Here is a 14,883-nt window from a genome sequence, read left to right as displayed (position 1 = left end):
TTAAGTGGGACCCGCATTGGGTTTACGTAGTTAGCTCAGGATTCGGGAGTCGGGACACTTGGGCTTCCGACTATTCACAACTCCGCAGAAACCTCCCGTGAACTCCAACACCGTTAATCCTCCCCCCTTAGAGCTGGGGAGTAGGGTGGGCACGGTTTATTTTGGTACGGTTTTGAGTGAAATCGAAATTTTTTGTGATTTGGTTTGGTGTGGTTTTGAGCTAAATTTGAAATAAAACCAAACCGTTTGGTTCGGTGCGGTTTCAAACGGTTTCGGTTTGGTTTTCAAGAAAAAAAATGTACAATTTGCAATTTAACATATTAATAAACATTTTCCAGTTGCAATAGGATAAAGACATTTGTTATATAAACAATTAGCATGTTGCATGCAGTTGTGATGTTAAAACATGTTTGTACAACAAAAGGGTGTCCCGTACAAGGTATAACATAATACAAATTGAATAACTTTGAATTCATTAAACGTGAGCGAAACTTTCATATTAGAATATGTGAGATCATGCTTCAAATGAGTGGACTTCATTAGATCATTGTTCGACTCTTGATAACAAGATTAGTCCACCCTTGTACATATATATGTGTGTGATGATATAAAATAACAAAGGTCATTCAAGTTAATGAACGAAAGAAGGTGATGAATGATGATATTCTAGTGTGGTTAAGTCCATACTAAGTGCATGGATTCTAACAAACAACCAATTAAAACATGAAATTTAATATGGACATTTAATTAAATGTTTATTAATATTTGCGTTGCGGTTTGATTTCGGTGCGGTTTTCAAAAGTCAAAACCAAAACCAAACATTTTTCTATGTTGCGGTTCGGTTTCAAAACCGAAACCATTCGAAAACCGCAAAACCAAACCGTTTGATGCGGTTTGATTTGGTTCGTGTTTCGGTTTCGGTTTTCGGTTCTAAGTGCCCACCCCTACTGGTGAGTATGATGGATCTCATATTATCTATTTGTATCATTATTTATACAAAATTATATAAAATGTGAGCTTTATTTTTATAGGGATGATATTGTAATCATAAATTACTCATAAAAATAACCAATAATGTAGGAAGTGATGAGTAAAATTGTTGGCCAAAATAAAATGCGATTGGTGGTTTAAGAAAACCCACCGATTTTTACGAAAATATTTTTAATCACCATTTTATTTATTATTATTTTGATGATTTTAATTTTTAAAATGAATATCAACATACATAAATTTTAAAATTTAAATTTACCTAATAATAAGCACTGAACAGCAAAAATGCACCCATTATCCTGCATAGTATATCCACACGATTCTTTATATTCAACCCCAACAACCCATAAATCCCACGAGCTCCCACTCGCGCTCCCCACTCTCTCGCTCTCTCTCTCTCGCTCTCTCTCTCTCTCTCACTCACTCACTGACTTTCTCTCTCTAACTCTCTATCTGCAACTCCACTTCGATTTTTCAGGTTGATGATGGGAAACTGATTTAGTGCGCAAATATAGAGAGGAAAGAGAGAGAAGAACACACATAAGTTCTGGGTTTTATTCATCAGTCATTTGATTTTCTAATCCCGGATTGCTTCTCGTTTGCTTCCAAATCCTGAATCATTTCTTCTGATACAAAAACCAATTTTGCTGAGGCCAAAAATACCAACAAAAAATTATAAAAAATAATAAAAAGCTGAGCAGCACCAACAAAAGAAGGAACAAAAATACAAACTTTCTTTGTTTTCTGATGCGGTGATGCATGCACGTCCTGTCCTTTGATCATGACTCTTGAGGGTCCGTTTGCATGTCGGTTCTGAGCTTTTGGGGATTCCTTCTTTTTCCTTTCTTCTTTCTTTGCCGATTCACAGAGTGAAAATTTTGAGAGAATAAACGCAGGAAACTCGCTCAGGAAGTGAGCTTTTTTTGCTCTGTTTTCAGAGATATGGAGGTCACAGAGTTGTAGCAGTAGATAGACAATAGTTTCATGAAATCATTTCTGCAATTTCTGGGTTCTGGGTTTTTTCATACGCCATTCTCGAATACCACAGAGCTTAAAAGTCAGCAACTTTCTGCCATTTTCTAGAGCTTCAAATCTTGTGAGTGATTTACTTGGTAAAAATCATATTAAAGTTGTAATTTTGGGTGCATTTTGTAATTATTGTTTCTTGTTTTGCAGAGGGATTTTTACAGGAATTTTGAAGAACGAGAGCAAGCAACCGAGCTCCAATGGCGGAAACCAGCTCTCTTCTCTCTCCCAGAGAAAAACATACGAAACCCACTTCCTCTATCTTCGCGAATCCGAGATTGTTCACCAGCTTCACCTCGAAATCGGTCTCTGAAACTGACGCCGTGATGAGCCCAACCTCCATCCTCGAAACGAAGCCATTTTTGGGCCTCCGAAACCCCTTCTGGTCCGAATCGAACACCCCCAGAACCCCGGAGCCCGAATCCAGACGCATCCACTGGGACAAATTGGACTCCAAAGGCATCGGCCTCGCCATCGTCGACGCCCTCAACGACTCCGACCCGAAACCGTCAAAGCCCCAAACCCGAATGGTGATTTTCGGGTCGCAGCTCAAGATCCAAATCCCTCCTCTGCAACCCTACCCTTCCGAATCACCGAAGTATCCGGCCGACTTTAGCAACAAGACGGAGAATTCCCATCTGGGTTCTTCCTCCTCCGTCTCGTCTCGGTCGCCGGAGAAGACATCGCCGTTCGAATCAGCGAGTTCCGGGCTCGAGACGATGAATTCGACCCGGGTTTTCACTAGCTGTCTCTCTGTCAGTGAAATGGAGCTCTCAGAGGATTACACGTGTGTGATTTCCCACGGTCCGAACCCGAAAACCACGCACATCTTTGACAATTGCATCGTGGAGAGCTCCGATGGCGTCCCGGAGTTTTCTCCCGGCTGGAAGTCAAACGGGTCAAGCTATCTGTCTGAGAGTTTTCTCAGCTTCTGTGACAATTGCAAGAAGAATCTTGGCCACGGCAAAGATATTTTCATGTACAGGTTGGTTCAATATTCTTTTACCTTGTTCTTTGTTTTTTGGAGAATTCTTTTCGAAAGCGGGTAAAAACGATCATTTTTCAAATCTTAATTATTGAAATAATTGATATTTCACATGTATGTAATATTTTATCGATCTTAATTTTGATTCGTCAGCAATTTGAATTTGATTTCTGATCGATTTTTCTTTTTTCTCTTTTGAATTTTATCATATGATTCATATTTTGTTTAGATTTTTCTCACAAAACACTTAACAATTTTAATCCGTTAACTTTATTTTTTGTATTGAAAAAAAAATTATAAATTGATAATATAATACAAATTATGGATGGGTATGGCTACTCATATTAGAAAAGGATTTACAGATCCAAATTATGCAGGGGATCTTCTACTATAAAATAAAATAAACCCATCTAATCCCCTTCAGTCTCAACCAACCAATAAAATAACTTTTCTCATTTTATATTCACTTCAATCATGCAATTCATTTCGTTATTCTATAGCAAAAAGTCTTTAACCATTTTAATTGTACAGACGATATTCTATTCTAATCTAAACTACTATACATCTGCTATTTTTAAGCATTCCATTTAAGTGCTGAAATTGTGTGTTGCAGGGGTGAGAAGGCATTCTGCAGCCGTGAGTGCCGTTACCAGGAGATGTTGTTGGAGGAGGGAGCGGATAGACTGGCAGCTTGAGCCTTTGAGTAGCTGATTGTAATGCCCATGGGAATTGTTCCTGACACTTCGCTGAAAAAGCTTCAGCAGAGAGCGCAGAGAGAGGGTCCCTTTTATTTTCTATTTTTTTCTATTTTCTATTTTTGTTTTGGAGATAAATAATAGGGAAGGAAAGATAGTCTTTTGTGTCATCAAATATAGTCCATGAATTGAAGATACATGTAAGACAATATGCTACTTGAATTTTCTGGGAAAATGTATCTTTTCTTTTTCTCTTTTCCCTTACTTGTTTGGTTTATTTTTTAAGTGTTGCTATTCACATAACTGTTTTTATTTTTCACATGCTCATTTGTATTTTTGGCGTTAAATTTAATAGATTGAAGAATATAAAATAATATAAATCAATAAAAATATGTTGAAGGTAACAAGGAGTGTGCGAATAGCACCACCTTTTTTTTCTAAGCTTTCCCCTAAATTTTCTTCTTTTTTGTACTTTGCTTTCTGCTTCCCCTCCTTGTAGAGTTGTATAGGGAATGAAATAAAAGATTTCGTAGAGCTGAATTTTGTTGAATTGTTAATATTCAGTAATGTTGTTTGTTTAAGAAGTGATATTTAATGTTGTTTGTTTAAGAAGTGATATTCCTCTTCACATGTAAGTGAGAGGTATTAGGTTTAATTCTCTCCAAAGGTGAATTTGATCCACATTATTGCTAGTCTATTGTGAAATTAAGCACGTCCACTTTCTTTTTAGTGTAGATAATATCGTTTATTCAAAAATAAAAAATAAAAGAAGTGGTTGTCAAAAAGCACTTTCAATAAAAGCTCTGTGGATGAGGCGGCAAAAATGCAGGTTGAAGTGCTTTATGTATCTTGGCTCATTCGACAGTGATTTCTTGTGCATTAAACAAAAGTTCTTTTACTAAAACCACTTAAAAAGATAAATGACTTGTTTATAAGTGCTTTTAAAGAAAATATTTTTGGGTTTCAAATGCACTTGAAGTGATTCACTTGGATTTTTACTAAGGATTAGTTTTAAAAATATTTTTACTATAAACGTTTTCAATCATTTTAAAAGTATTTCTATAATAATTAAAAAACGTTTATAGCAAAAACGTTACAAGTACAAGAACTTTTAATATAAATGTTCATCAAATGCACCTATAGTTTGTTGGTGTTGGCGAGGATCATGATGTGTGACTAATTAGAGTAACATTATCTCTTTCCACTCTGTCCAAAGTGCTAATGATCTCGGTTGAAGTAGATTCTTTTCTTGCTATAAACGGTGTCTGTTTCTACACATATGATCACTTATTGTCATTTTTTAATCATTTCAAACTTTCTCGATTAGATTCTTCCGGTGGCTTTGATTAGCGCACTAGTGTAAGGGAAAAAGTAATGTGACTGATTTGAAGGGAATAATTCTGTATAAAACAAACTTTTATTTTAAAAAGTACCAAATTCTAGGAAAATTAGGCCTAGTAGCCCTTTTACAAGAAGAAAGATTCACTTCCCTCCTTTTTTTTTCCTTTCATTATCTCCTCTTTTATTTGAACAATCACGATTAAGCCACGTCAACATCCTATATTAATTTTTTTATAAAAAAATAAAGATAAAATAGAGAGCGTGAGAGGAGGGAATGGAATGAGATAGAAAGAGGAGGTGAGAGAATCCTAGTCTCTTTTCCAAATCTATCAACCAAAAATAACACTGCTATCAAAATACAATGTCTTTTAGCTTTTTTCATGAAAATACTTTCAAGTTAAAAATATCGTGTTAATAATGTATTTTTAGAACAATATTCGGCTACTCAAAGATGAGTATGAACTCCTACTCAAAATTTCTCAAAATTGTTCGTTGTCAATTTATAGAACTTCGTGTTTATAATAAGAACTGTTCATATTATAAATCACTATATAAATATCACATCTGCAAAAAAATCAATTAAAACTAAGGCCATTTAGTCATCAAACTATTTAAAAACTAATGAACGGTATTGATAAAAGCATTATGAACTGTCTATATGTTTGCTACAATAGATTGACTAAACGACCTTAGTTTTAATTTATTTTTTGCAGAGATGATCTTTACAATGTGATTCATAGTATGAATGGTTCTGATCATAAACACAAAGCTCCGTGATTAAAACACTAAGAATTTTGAGGAGGAGTTCCTACTCATCTTTGAGTAGCCAAGTATTGTTCTTTCTTTTTTAAGGTAATAAAGGATTTCATTGATAATAGATGAAAAAAAAATCAATATAGAGAGCATGAAAAATAATGTGACTAAAAAAAAACCTTCATCCCATTTAAACCACATGGTAAAACCTTCGAGGGAGAAAAAAGAGTCACCCATGCTAGTTACAAAACATATAACGTTCCAATATTATCATTAGACAAACAACTCATTAATTATGGGAGACCTACATCGTCCCAAAAAGATACACCTCAATGATTAAGACTATAGCGACCCACTCCATGATCCACTGTGTTTGCCTGGATAATGAGAAACATGTGTTTCCACGACTTTACTGCCCAGTCAATTTTGTTCCACTTAATCCTTGTTTCATGGCCACATATCTTTCCGACTAATGAATGGGAAACCTTTCTCTTGTTACATGAATCCAATTTTCATTTCATTCGAGAAAAACCATCTTTTTCTCAACAATGTCTCATTTGATCCAATATCGTTCCTTTAGATAGGAACAACTTTGATAAATACTTATAACTCCTGGATGGAGTAATAAAACAAAAAAATCCATTAGATAATTTGTGTCCAGAATGTATAAGAGTATTTTCTTCAAAGTTAATAGAGACTGCATTTTGAGAGCATAATTAACTTTGGTTGTTGTATTTGTAAAAGAGCAAATAAGCACAATTTTCCCTAAATTCAAAGCATAACAATAAGACACTAGGCAACTACCTTTCTTGGTAAGACTTTTGTATTTTATTTGCAAATTAGGTTTGATTTTGATTACTCCTTCATACCCCTTCACATGTATTGCAACTCTTCATCACAACACTTCATTTTAGTCACATTTCTTATCAAATTCAATTTGCCTTGTCTAAATCATGAAAATTGGTTCACATTTCTTAACCAACAACATTATTTTATATAAACCAAAAAATGGAAATAATGTTTTAAATTCGGTAATTATTCCTATAAATTAAGGATATTAAACATCCTTTCAGGACATGATATAAGCACTAAATATTGTTTAAGATCATCTACTTGTGTTTTTATCGCTTATATTGTTCTTATATTTAAATTATATTGTTTCAAACTCTTATTTTAAACAATCGTTTCGAATAATATTCTAAATTCTCAAAAATTAAACTCAAAATGCTTAGTCCTCACATCCAACGAGGACAACATCCCCTTGGACATATGAGACAAAAAACATAAAATAAAATAAAATAAAAAAAAGAAGAGGATCATATTTCCTTAAAATCTTATCAAAGTGCTCACGCTTATATTATTTAGGTGGGATATGAACGTGGGTGTATTATTTCCATATTTTAATTTTAAGATTCTTTACCAATACAAATGTACAATATATAAAGATGAAATTATTATTTCTTATGTTAAAATCTAGAAGCCAAGACTATGTTGGTTGTATATTGAAAACAAGAGTCGGACCAATTTTGCTTGCTTCATCACTCATCACATCTCCAACTCCAATCTATATGAATAACCAATTACTTTATACTTTATGTCATGTCACGTAAAACGAGAGTATGACATTTCAGAGAAAAACAAATAAAGTTGACAATGAACTTATAGCAAACGACTTCCCAAGTATAACTTGAGGTAGTAAAACCTTCCATATTTAAACCAGTATAGAAACGTACACGTAACGAGTGTTATACTTTCTCTTGTGTGACTTTTTAGCATGCGAACAATTACTATGTGAGGGAAGTCGGTGCATTCACTGTCACAAATTCATAATGCTAAAAGCATTACCTTACCTCCCTCACTTTTTAACCTACCTAGGCTTGTTAGTTGTTACTAATAACTAATAAGTTTTACATGTTCATCATCGTATTCTTTCTTTTCGATCGTATGAAAGGATCCATTTAGTATCCTGCTCATAAGGATGGTCTCAACCAACGCAAGTTTCTCGCTTAGGTCTATGGCTTGAAACCCTCAAGTTGAGCCTAAAATTAAAACATATGGTGATTTTACACCCGATAAATCGGTCAATCAACGTCAATATCTCCATGATAAGAGAATGCAATTTAATTGGGCCTGGATCCGGAACTTTTAATAATTATTGGGTCCATTGTTTGGGCCGTGGCTTGATCTACTGAAGCACTCATGGCGGGAAAGTAAAAGCCGAACGTGTACATTTGTTGGCCAGAAAAACCCAATGATAGGGGTAATTACGTCATTCCAAATATCCAAATAAATAAAAAACCCAATCATAACCGGAAGAAAGAGCGTGTGAAAGTAGACTTTAATGGAGTCACCGACCTTTTGTTCAATCTCAATCTTGCCCTCGGGAAGTTCAGTTTTGTCCTCGCACTCTTTCGCTTCACCTCCTCCACTCTGCTTCGTCCCTCGGATCCGCCGGAAGCCCTGCACTCTCCTGTCCGGCGCCCACAGAAGGGCTCGCCACCGACGTAGAGCCCGCCGGAAGCTTCCTCCGGAGAACGACATGTCCGTCGCCGTCCCCATGCCCTCGCCCACTCGCCGGCTCGACTTGGACGACGAGCCGTTCCTCAATTCCAGGATTAGTATGTCTCTCTGTTTCGTAAAATTTTATTCCGTTTATTGAAACGTTACAGCGATTATTCAGCAATTAAAGTGTAATTATGAATATCTATGTATGTTTTTACAATTGGGTTTTAGCTAAATGTGATAAAAATTGAAGCTTTACTTAGTTTTGGTTCAATACGATGAGGTGCAGGAGAAATGGATGTGTTGATAACTGATAGGGAAAGGGCGGCAAGCATGCCTTCTCCAAGCAAGAACAAACATAGAAAGAGCAGTGTGAAAATTTTCGGGGTCGAATTGTGCCCTGACAATGTGGCTGTTGCCATGGTGTACTTTGTTCAAGGTGTTCTAGGCCTTGCAAGGCTTGCTGTCAGTTTTTATTTAAAAGACGATTTGCATCTTGACCCGGCTGAGGTACATTTACAATCACACTTTCCGTTGTTTTTCGGAACTGGTTTGCTTTACATTTGTAGCTCTAGTTATTAAAAGTGGCATGCTTGATTAACTGTGAACTTAAGAGGACATTGCGATGCACTGATTGGTGAAGAATTTATTTTGAGGATTCTGATTAGCATGAAAAAGGTGCTAACCCTGTTACGGATAATGGGATTCTAGTACGTCTCTGGTGTTTATAGTTTTGGTTTTTGACAAATTTATATGTGTTTGACTAGACAGCTGTGATTAGCGGCTTTTCTGCGTTGCCATGGCTGATTAAACCTGTATACGGTTTTATTAGGTGTGAATCTATTTGCCATCTCTATCTCATTTTGTGATCCCTTAGTTAACTTACTGCATTCTGCTAATTGTTGTTTTTGAACAATTTTTTGGTCCTGGCAGCGATTCTGTGCCACTATTTGGTTACCGAAGGAGGTCGTACTTGATTTTGTCAGGGCTTCTTGGTGCAGTATCCTGGAGCTTGATGGCCACTGTTGTTGATAGCAAATTCAGCGTTGCTTTCTGCATAATTCTTGGATCACTTTCTGTTGCCTTCTCAGACGTGGTAAGTATCTTATTAGGTTTGCTGTGATGGAAGGTATATCTTCTTACGTGTCACAATACGTGCCTAACTTAGTTTTTTCTGCCAGAATTTGAAGTTGACCATTTATTTAGATTGTTTTCTACATGGAAAGTCCTCTGACAAAATTAGATTATGTTATGAAATTAAAAAAATTAAAAAAATTAAAATCTATATATATGTATAAAGGTCGTACCCAGTGCACAAGGCTCCCGCTTTACGCAGGGTCAGGGAGAGGTGAATGTCGGCTAGCCTTACCCCCATTTATGGAGAGGCTGCTCCCAAGTCTCGAACCCGAGACCTACCGCTCATGGGCGAAGGCACTTGCCATGCTCCCTAAGTGAATATATTTTAGGAGGTTTTGATCCTTAGTTCTCTCCTTTGAGATACAAATAAGACAACATTTTTAAAATTGGGGAGAAAAAAAATCCCTAAAATGATTCCAGAGGAAGAAAGAGTCAAGACTCAAGACTCAAGAGTAACTGGTTTAATTTTAGGAATGAATTTAGGCAAATTGTCTTCATTTTTCAGAAGTTTCAATTTCAGAATCACAACCTCTAGTTTGAAATGATGATTGCCTCTTTTTTAAGTTCAGTTTCTTGATTCTGTGACATACTTTATAAACCATGTCAAAACTGATGTATGGTGTAGGTTGTAGATTCCATGGTTGTGGAGAGGGCTCGTGGTGAGTCACAAAGCATGTCAGGTTCTCTTCAGTCTTTGTGTTGGGGATCTTCTGCTTTTGGTGGAATTGTGAGTTCTTATTTTAGCGGCTCCTTGGTGGATGCTTATGGTGTAAGGTACACAAAGTTGCTGTTGAGAATGCAGTTTCCTATTGCTGATAATCATCTGAATCAGTCTTTTGTTTCTTTCTTTTTTCAAATTTTTATATTTCAGGTTTGTTTTTGGTGTCACGGCTTTGCTACCGCTGATGACATCTGCAGTTGCTATTATTGTGAATGAGCAGCCTGTAATTGATGCAGCAAAGGGGCAAAATTTTCCTCTGGCTGGTCAAAACTTGCTTGAAAGCTGGAAACAGAATGTTCTTCAGTTAAGGGATGCTGTTAGGCAACCCAATGTATTTTTTCCGACGCTGTTTATTTTCCTTTGGCAGGCAACCCCTCACTCAGAGTCTGCCATGTTTTACTTCACGTACGTGCAACTTATGAGCTTAGTCATTGTTCTTTATTTTGTAAAGGTGTGGGTGTTTCATGGTTACGTGCAATTTGTTTCAATAAATGCTAACAAGGGTTTTTCTCTGTTGTTTGTTTTCAGCACAAATAAACTTGGTTTTACCCCAGAATTCCTTGGACGTGTCAAGCTTGTTACCTCAATAGCGTCATTGCTTGGTGTTGGACTGTATAATGGATTTTTGAAAACTGTTCCACTGCAGAAGACTTTTCTAGTAACAACTGTTTTTGGTTCAGCTATTGGGTTGACTCAGGTTTGTTATACGAGTTAATTTCTTTAGACTTCCTGTATTAACTGTGCCTAATGTAATTAATGTGTAATTATTATTGATCTTATGTCTCAGGTTCTCCTTGTTACGGGATTAAACCGAAAATTTGGTATAAGTAATGAGTGGTTTGCAATGGGGGATTCATTGGTTATAACAGTTCTTAGTCAGGTACACTAACAAAACAGGTGTAGTGGTGATTTTTTTCTGTGCCCTGTAATTTGTTAGAAATTGTTTCATTTCCTTGGATGCTTGCATTCTGATTATGCCATGACAATTTGGTTGAATGCAGCTTCAAGCCTTGGAAATAGAAAGACAAATAAATCAAACTGATGAAATCACTCTTAGAAAGATTTAAGCCTGCAACTTCTATACGTGGTTCCATTGTCTTTAACAATGTTTCATTCTTGATATATTCAATCTAATTGTAACGACATGCGTGATAGGAGATATATTTATTTCTCGTTGTGTGCAGAACTGATTTTGATATATTAAAACTAATCACAATATTTCGTTGCAGGCTTCTTTCATGCCTGTTCTTGTGCTGGCTGCTAGATTATGTCCAGAGGGAGTGGAAGCAACACTTTTCGCAACCCTCATGTCCATATCAAATGCAGGGAGTGTTCTTGGGGGGCTGATGGGTGCTGGTCTGACCCAGCTCTTGGGTGTAACCAAGGACCAATATGATAACTTGTCCCTTTTGATCATCTTGTGCAATCTCAGCTCCTTGTTGCCTTTACCACTCCTTGGCCTCCTTCCTCGGGATCATCCTGACGTGAAGCCGGAGGAGAGTGGATCAGATATTGAGATGAAATCTAGTTGAGTTTTGGTTGTTTGCCGCTACCTCATCCAGTCAGCGGTTGCATTTCCCCTTTGATGTGCTCCTTGATCCCTAAGCTAACTTGTTAAGTTTTTGCCACGTACTGTAGCGTACACATAAACAGGAAAAAAACTATAGGGTTTTGTAAATATGACATGTTAGTAGTATAGATCGATCATTGCTTCTCTGTTTGAAATGATTTAATTCGTGATAACTTTTAAGCGCTCGTATAATTTTTCAATCGAATTGGTTAGTTGAATTCTGTTTTCTCGAATCTAAAATTGTAAGCAGAAATATCCTTATCAGGGTTGGAGTTTAGATATCATCCTTATATAAGACTCACAAGGCAGCAGAATAAAACACAAACTCAAGTGGAGTTCGCACAGACCTCTTAATCGATTACTCAAAAGTTTAAAGAGAAAACTGTAGCGAAAACGTGAACGGTTTCGCTATCTTTGGCGATAAGTGTACGAATCTAATGGTCTTTGCTAAATAGGTTAAGGACAGGATATGGAGTGCAAGTTTAGTTGGAATGATGTTTCAAATGAGATAGGAGTGAGGATTGAAGATTAAGAAGTACCAAAAAGTGAACGGTTTCGCTATCTTTGATTTATTTTGCAAAAGAGCGGAAAATTAGTTGAAGATCTCGGCCATAAAATACAAATTTGATGAACGCTAAAATTTGAGAAAGAAAAGCAAGGGAATGACTCTGATGATGAGGGGAGAGGCATAAATTAGTTTGGTATTCTGTTTGGGTTCTTAATTATATGAGCCACTAAAGAATTAAAAATAATTATGACTATATGATCAAATATAATATATAAGTTTGAAATCTGAAATCTGAATAATATATGGCTTATGCATTTGGAGTGTCCCATAAAATTGAAGGGTGAGAAGTAGGTTGTTCAGCCTAAAAAACTAGAGCTGCAAGTGCCTTTACCAGAAAAAGAATTGCAATTGCCAAATGATTGATCTGATCAGGCATTGGGTGAGCAGACAAGAATTCTAGGTATAAATGTGACTGCCATGTGTCGAACTTCAACAATCTGAATAATTTATTTTTCAAGTTGTACCTCTTAGATTATCCTTACAAAATATTAGGCAAATCGAAAATATTTTAGACATTTAATTGAGTTCAAAGGAATTGATGAACACTTTGTTCTATAAGAAACAATAAAATTTCATTGTAATAATTAAATAGGAAAATGGTTTCGGATTGAATTGAATTTTTGCAAAGATGATCTAGGAATCAAGATTTACAAAATTGACGGTTCAGATTGTTAAAGTTTATTAAGTACTAGGTTTAATATTTGGCTTCCCTTGTAAAAAATTGTAAATGTTACCACACATGCTCATAATTTAAAGTTAGGATATAATGCTGATATGAGATTTTTACTGGGATTAAACTTGTCAAAGCACCAGCCTTATACACTACAAAAGTTTGAATCATACATTTGCATTTGCATATTAAGCTTATTTTTCTAGATTCCTTTTGTTTAGTGCAGTTGTCTAGTCAGAAATTTCATCAGTTATCCAGATGTATATGCATGCAAATTAAGACAATTCACATGGGCCATCTAATACTTTTTCCCGAAAATGGATTTTCAGCCTTAGATCTTTCCAGATTGATTTTACGCATGACACATGGCTTTTCATCCCCCTTTCTTTGTTTGAAACTCAACCCTCTTTATAAAGTCGTGCTAGGGTTCATTTGTTGTTGGAGTTTGAGATTGGAAAAGTTTTTTAGAGTTTTATTTTCATCTCCATCGTAGATTTCCTAGGAGCATCAAGCATATTTCATGAGTAATGTTCTTCATTGAATATTTCTAAACCTATCTTTGAATTTGCTTGCTTAAATTCTTTTTATATGCTCATTTGTTTTGACTAGGAGTTTTACATTTTAGAAAATAGTTGATTTTAGCTTTAAGCTACCTTTTGTATTCTTACTTGAAAACCTTAGCCACAAAATCACACTCATGCACTAAATACCCACATCATTGCATATTAGGGTAGCATTGTTTTGTGATTTTGATTTTTGTTTTAGGTCAAGTTTTTCCAAGTTTCAAATCTGTAAATTGACATATTTTGGATTCTCATCAGTTTCATCTTTCAAGTGTTTTACTGGTGAAAGTGACTAGACATCGAATCCAGATTTGCATATTATTGTCATATCATCATATGCATAGTTTGTGTGTTGGTCTCGGTGACACAAGGTGAAGAGTTCAGGATGAGTTGCCATTTTGTGAAGACTGAAGACAACACTATGTGAAGAGATCAAAAGGAGCTCACACTTCATAAAGACCGAAGGAATTCATCTCGTGTAAGGCAAAATTGCACAAAGGTAAAGCTGCTCCGTAGATAGGGATCTAGGAATTGAGCTTGTGTGGTCTTTGTATGAACCTTGATTATATTAGTGGACTGAACTTAGTGGAGAGTCCCCCATTTTTTAACCCAAAGGTGACTTATTCTATACTATGCATAGCATTCTTTAAGAACAAATAACCATTACTAGAGATAAATGGTGTACAGTTTGCTAGTATTGACACGTTGGTAACCAAGTAAACATAACTCAAGAATCAAGGTTAAAACATAACCGAAGATCACATTGTCTTGTTTTAGCTTTATAAGTTTGCTTGGTTTATATGCTTGTGGACACCTAACAATTTATACTCAGTTGAATAGTACGTTTGACTAGTCAGTACAGTTGATTTCAAAGTTTACACTACATATTATGAGCAATGAATTGAATTGTTGTTGACTAGGATAACTTGTAGTGAACTAAGTTTGATTCGTAGATTTGCATTTGTTTAACTGATACGAATCTATACTTAGTTGATTGGTGAGCTTGGCTAGTCAATCTAGTATGTTTTAATTCATAATTGCTTTGTCATTGCTGTTTGCATAATGAACTAATATGTAAATGTGTTCAAGCATATGAATTATTGTCGTAAAACTAATCTGGCAGACTCTGATTAGTTGAACCTATTGGCCAATTAGGTTTTGCTCCTGTAACTGCACTTTTTATCACTGACTAACCTGTAACTAGTTGACTAGTCTACTTTGCAAAGTTAAATTTTTATTTGCAGGAGATTCTGCCTAGTACCCGATTTCAAAGTTCGATGTGGAATGGGTCTCACAATTAATCCTCAATTTTTTTTCAAAAAATAGGGATTAGTTATGAGACCCACATTACATCGAACTTCA

The 14,883-nt window shown here is 35.7% G+C and overlaps 2 protein-coding genes across 4 annotated transcripts; both read left to right on the top strand.

The window, feature by feature from the left end:
• The first annotated feature begins 1,283 nt into the window (after positions 1-1,283).
• Positions 1,284-3,960, top strand: LOC103425695 (FCS-Like Zinc finger 8). The gene is made up of 3 exons (XM_008363784.4): positions 1,284-2,086; positions 2,167-3,001; positions 3,615-3,960. The coding sequence occupies exons 2-3, from the start codon at positions 2,217-2,219 to the stop codon at positions 3,694-3,696; spliced, it is 867 nt and encodes a 288-aa protein (XP_008362006.3). The 5' UTR covers positions 1,284-2,086; positions 2,167-2,216; the 3' UTR covers positions 3,697-3,960.
• Positions 3,961-8,072: 4,112 nt separating this feature from the next.
• Positions 8,073-11,875, top strand: LOC103425694 (folate-biopterin transporter 1, chloroplastic-like). 3 transcript variants are annotated; one of them, XM_070815613.1, is made up of 10 exons: positions 8,099-8,408; positions 8,576-8,802; positions 9,060-9,124; positions 9,226-9,388; positions 10,055-10,203; positions 10,301-10,555; positions 10,679-10,847; positions 10,938-11,030; positions 11,152-11,237; positions 11,380-11,521. In XM_070815613.1, exons 1-9 carry the CDS (start codon positions 8,132-8,134, stop codon positions 11,215-11,217), a joined length of 1,464 nt encoding a protein of 487 aa, XP_070671714.1. In that variant the 5' UTR covers positions 8,099-8,131; the 3' UTR covers positions 11,218-11,237; positions 11,380-11,521. The 3 variants fall into 3 exon arrangements, with proteins under 3 accessions (XP_008362004.3, XP_070671713.1, XP_070671714.1); XM_008363782.4 differs by lacking the exon at positions 11,152-11,237 and having other exon boundaries at positions 8,073-8,408; positions 11,380-11,875; XM_070815612.1 differs by lacking the exon at positions 11,152-11,237 and having other exon boundaries at positions 8,094-8,408; positions 8,582-8,802; positions 11,380-11,875.
• Positions 11,876-14,883: the final 3,008 nt, after the last annotated feature.

Source organism: Malus domestica, chromosome 16, assembly GCF_042453785.1.
Source record: "Malus domestica chromosome 16, GDT2T_hap1".
Classification (NCBI taxonomy): Eukaryota; Viridiplantae; Streptophyta; class Magnoliopsida; order Rosales; family Rosaceae; genus Malus; species Malus domestica.
This window is presented reverse-complemented; position numbering and strand designations above follow the sequence as displayed.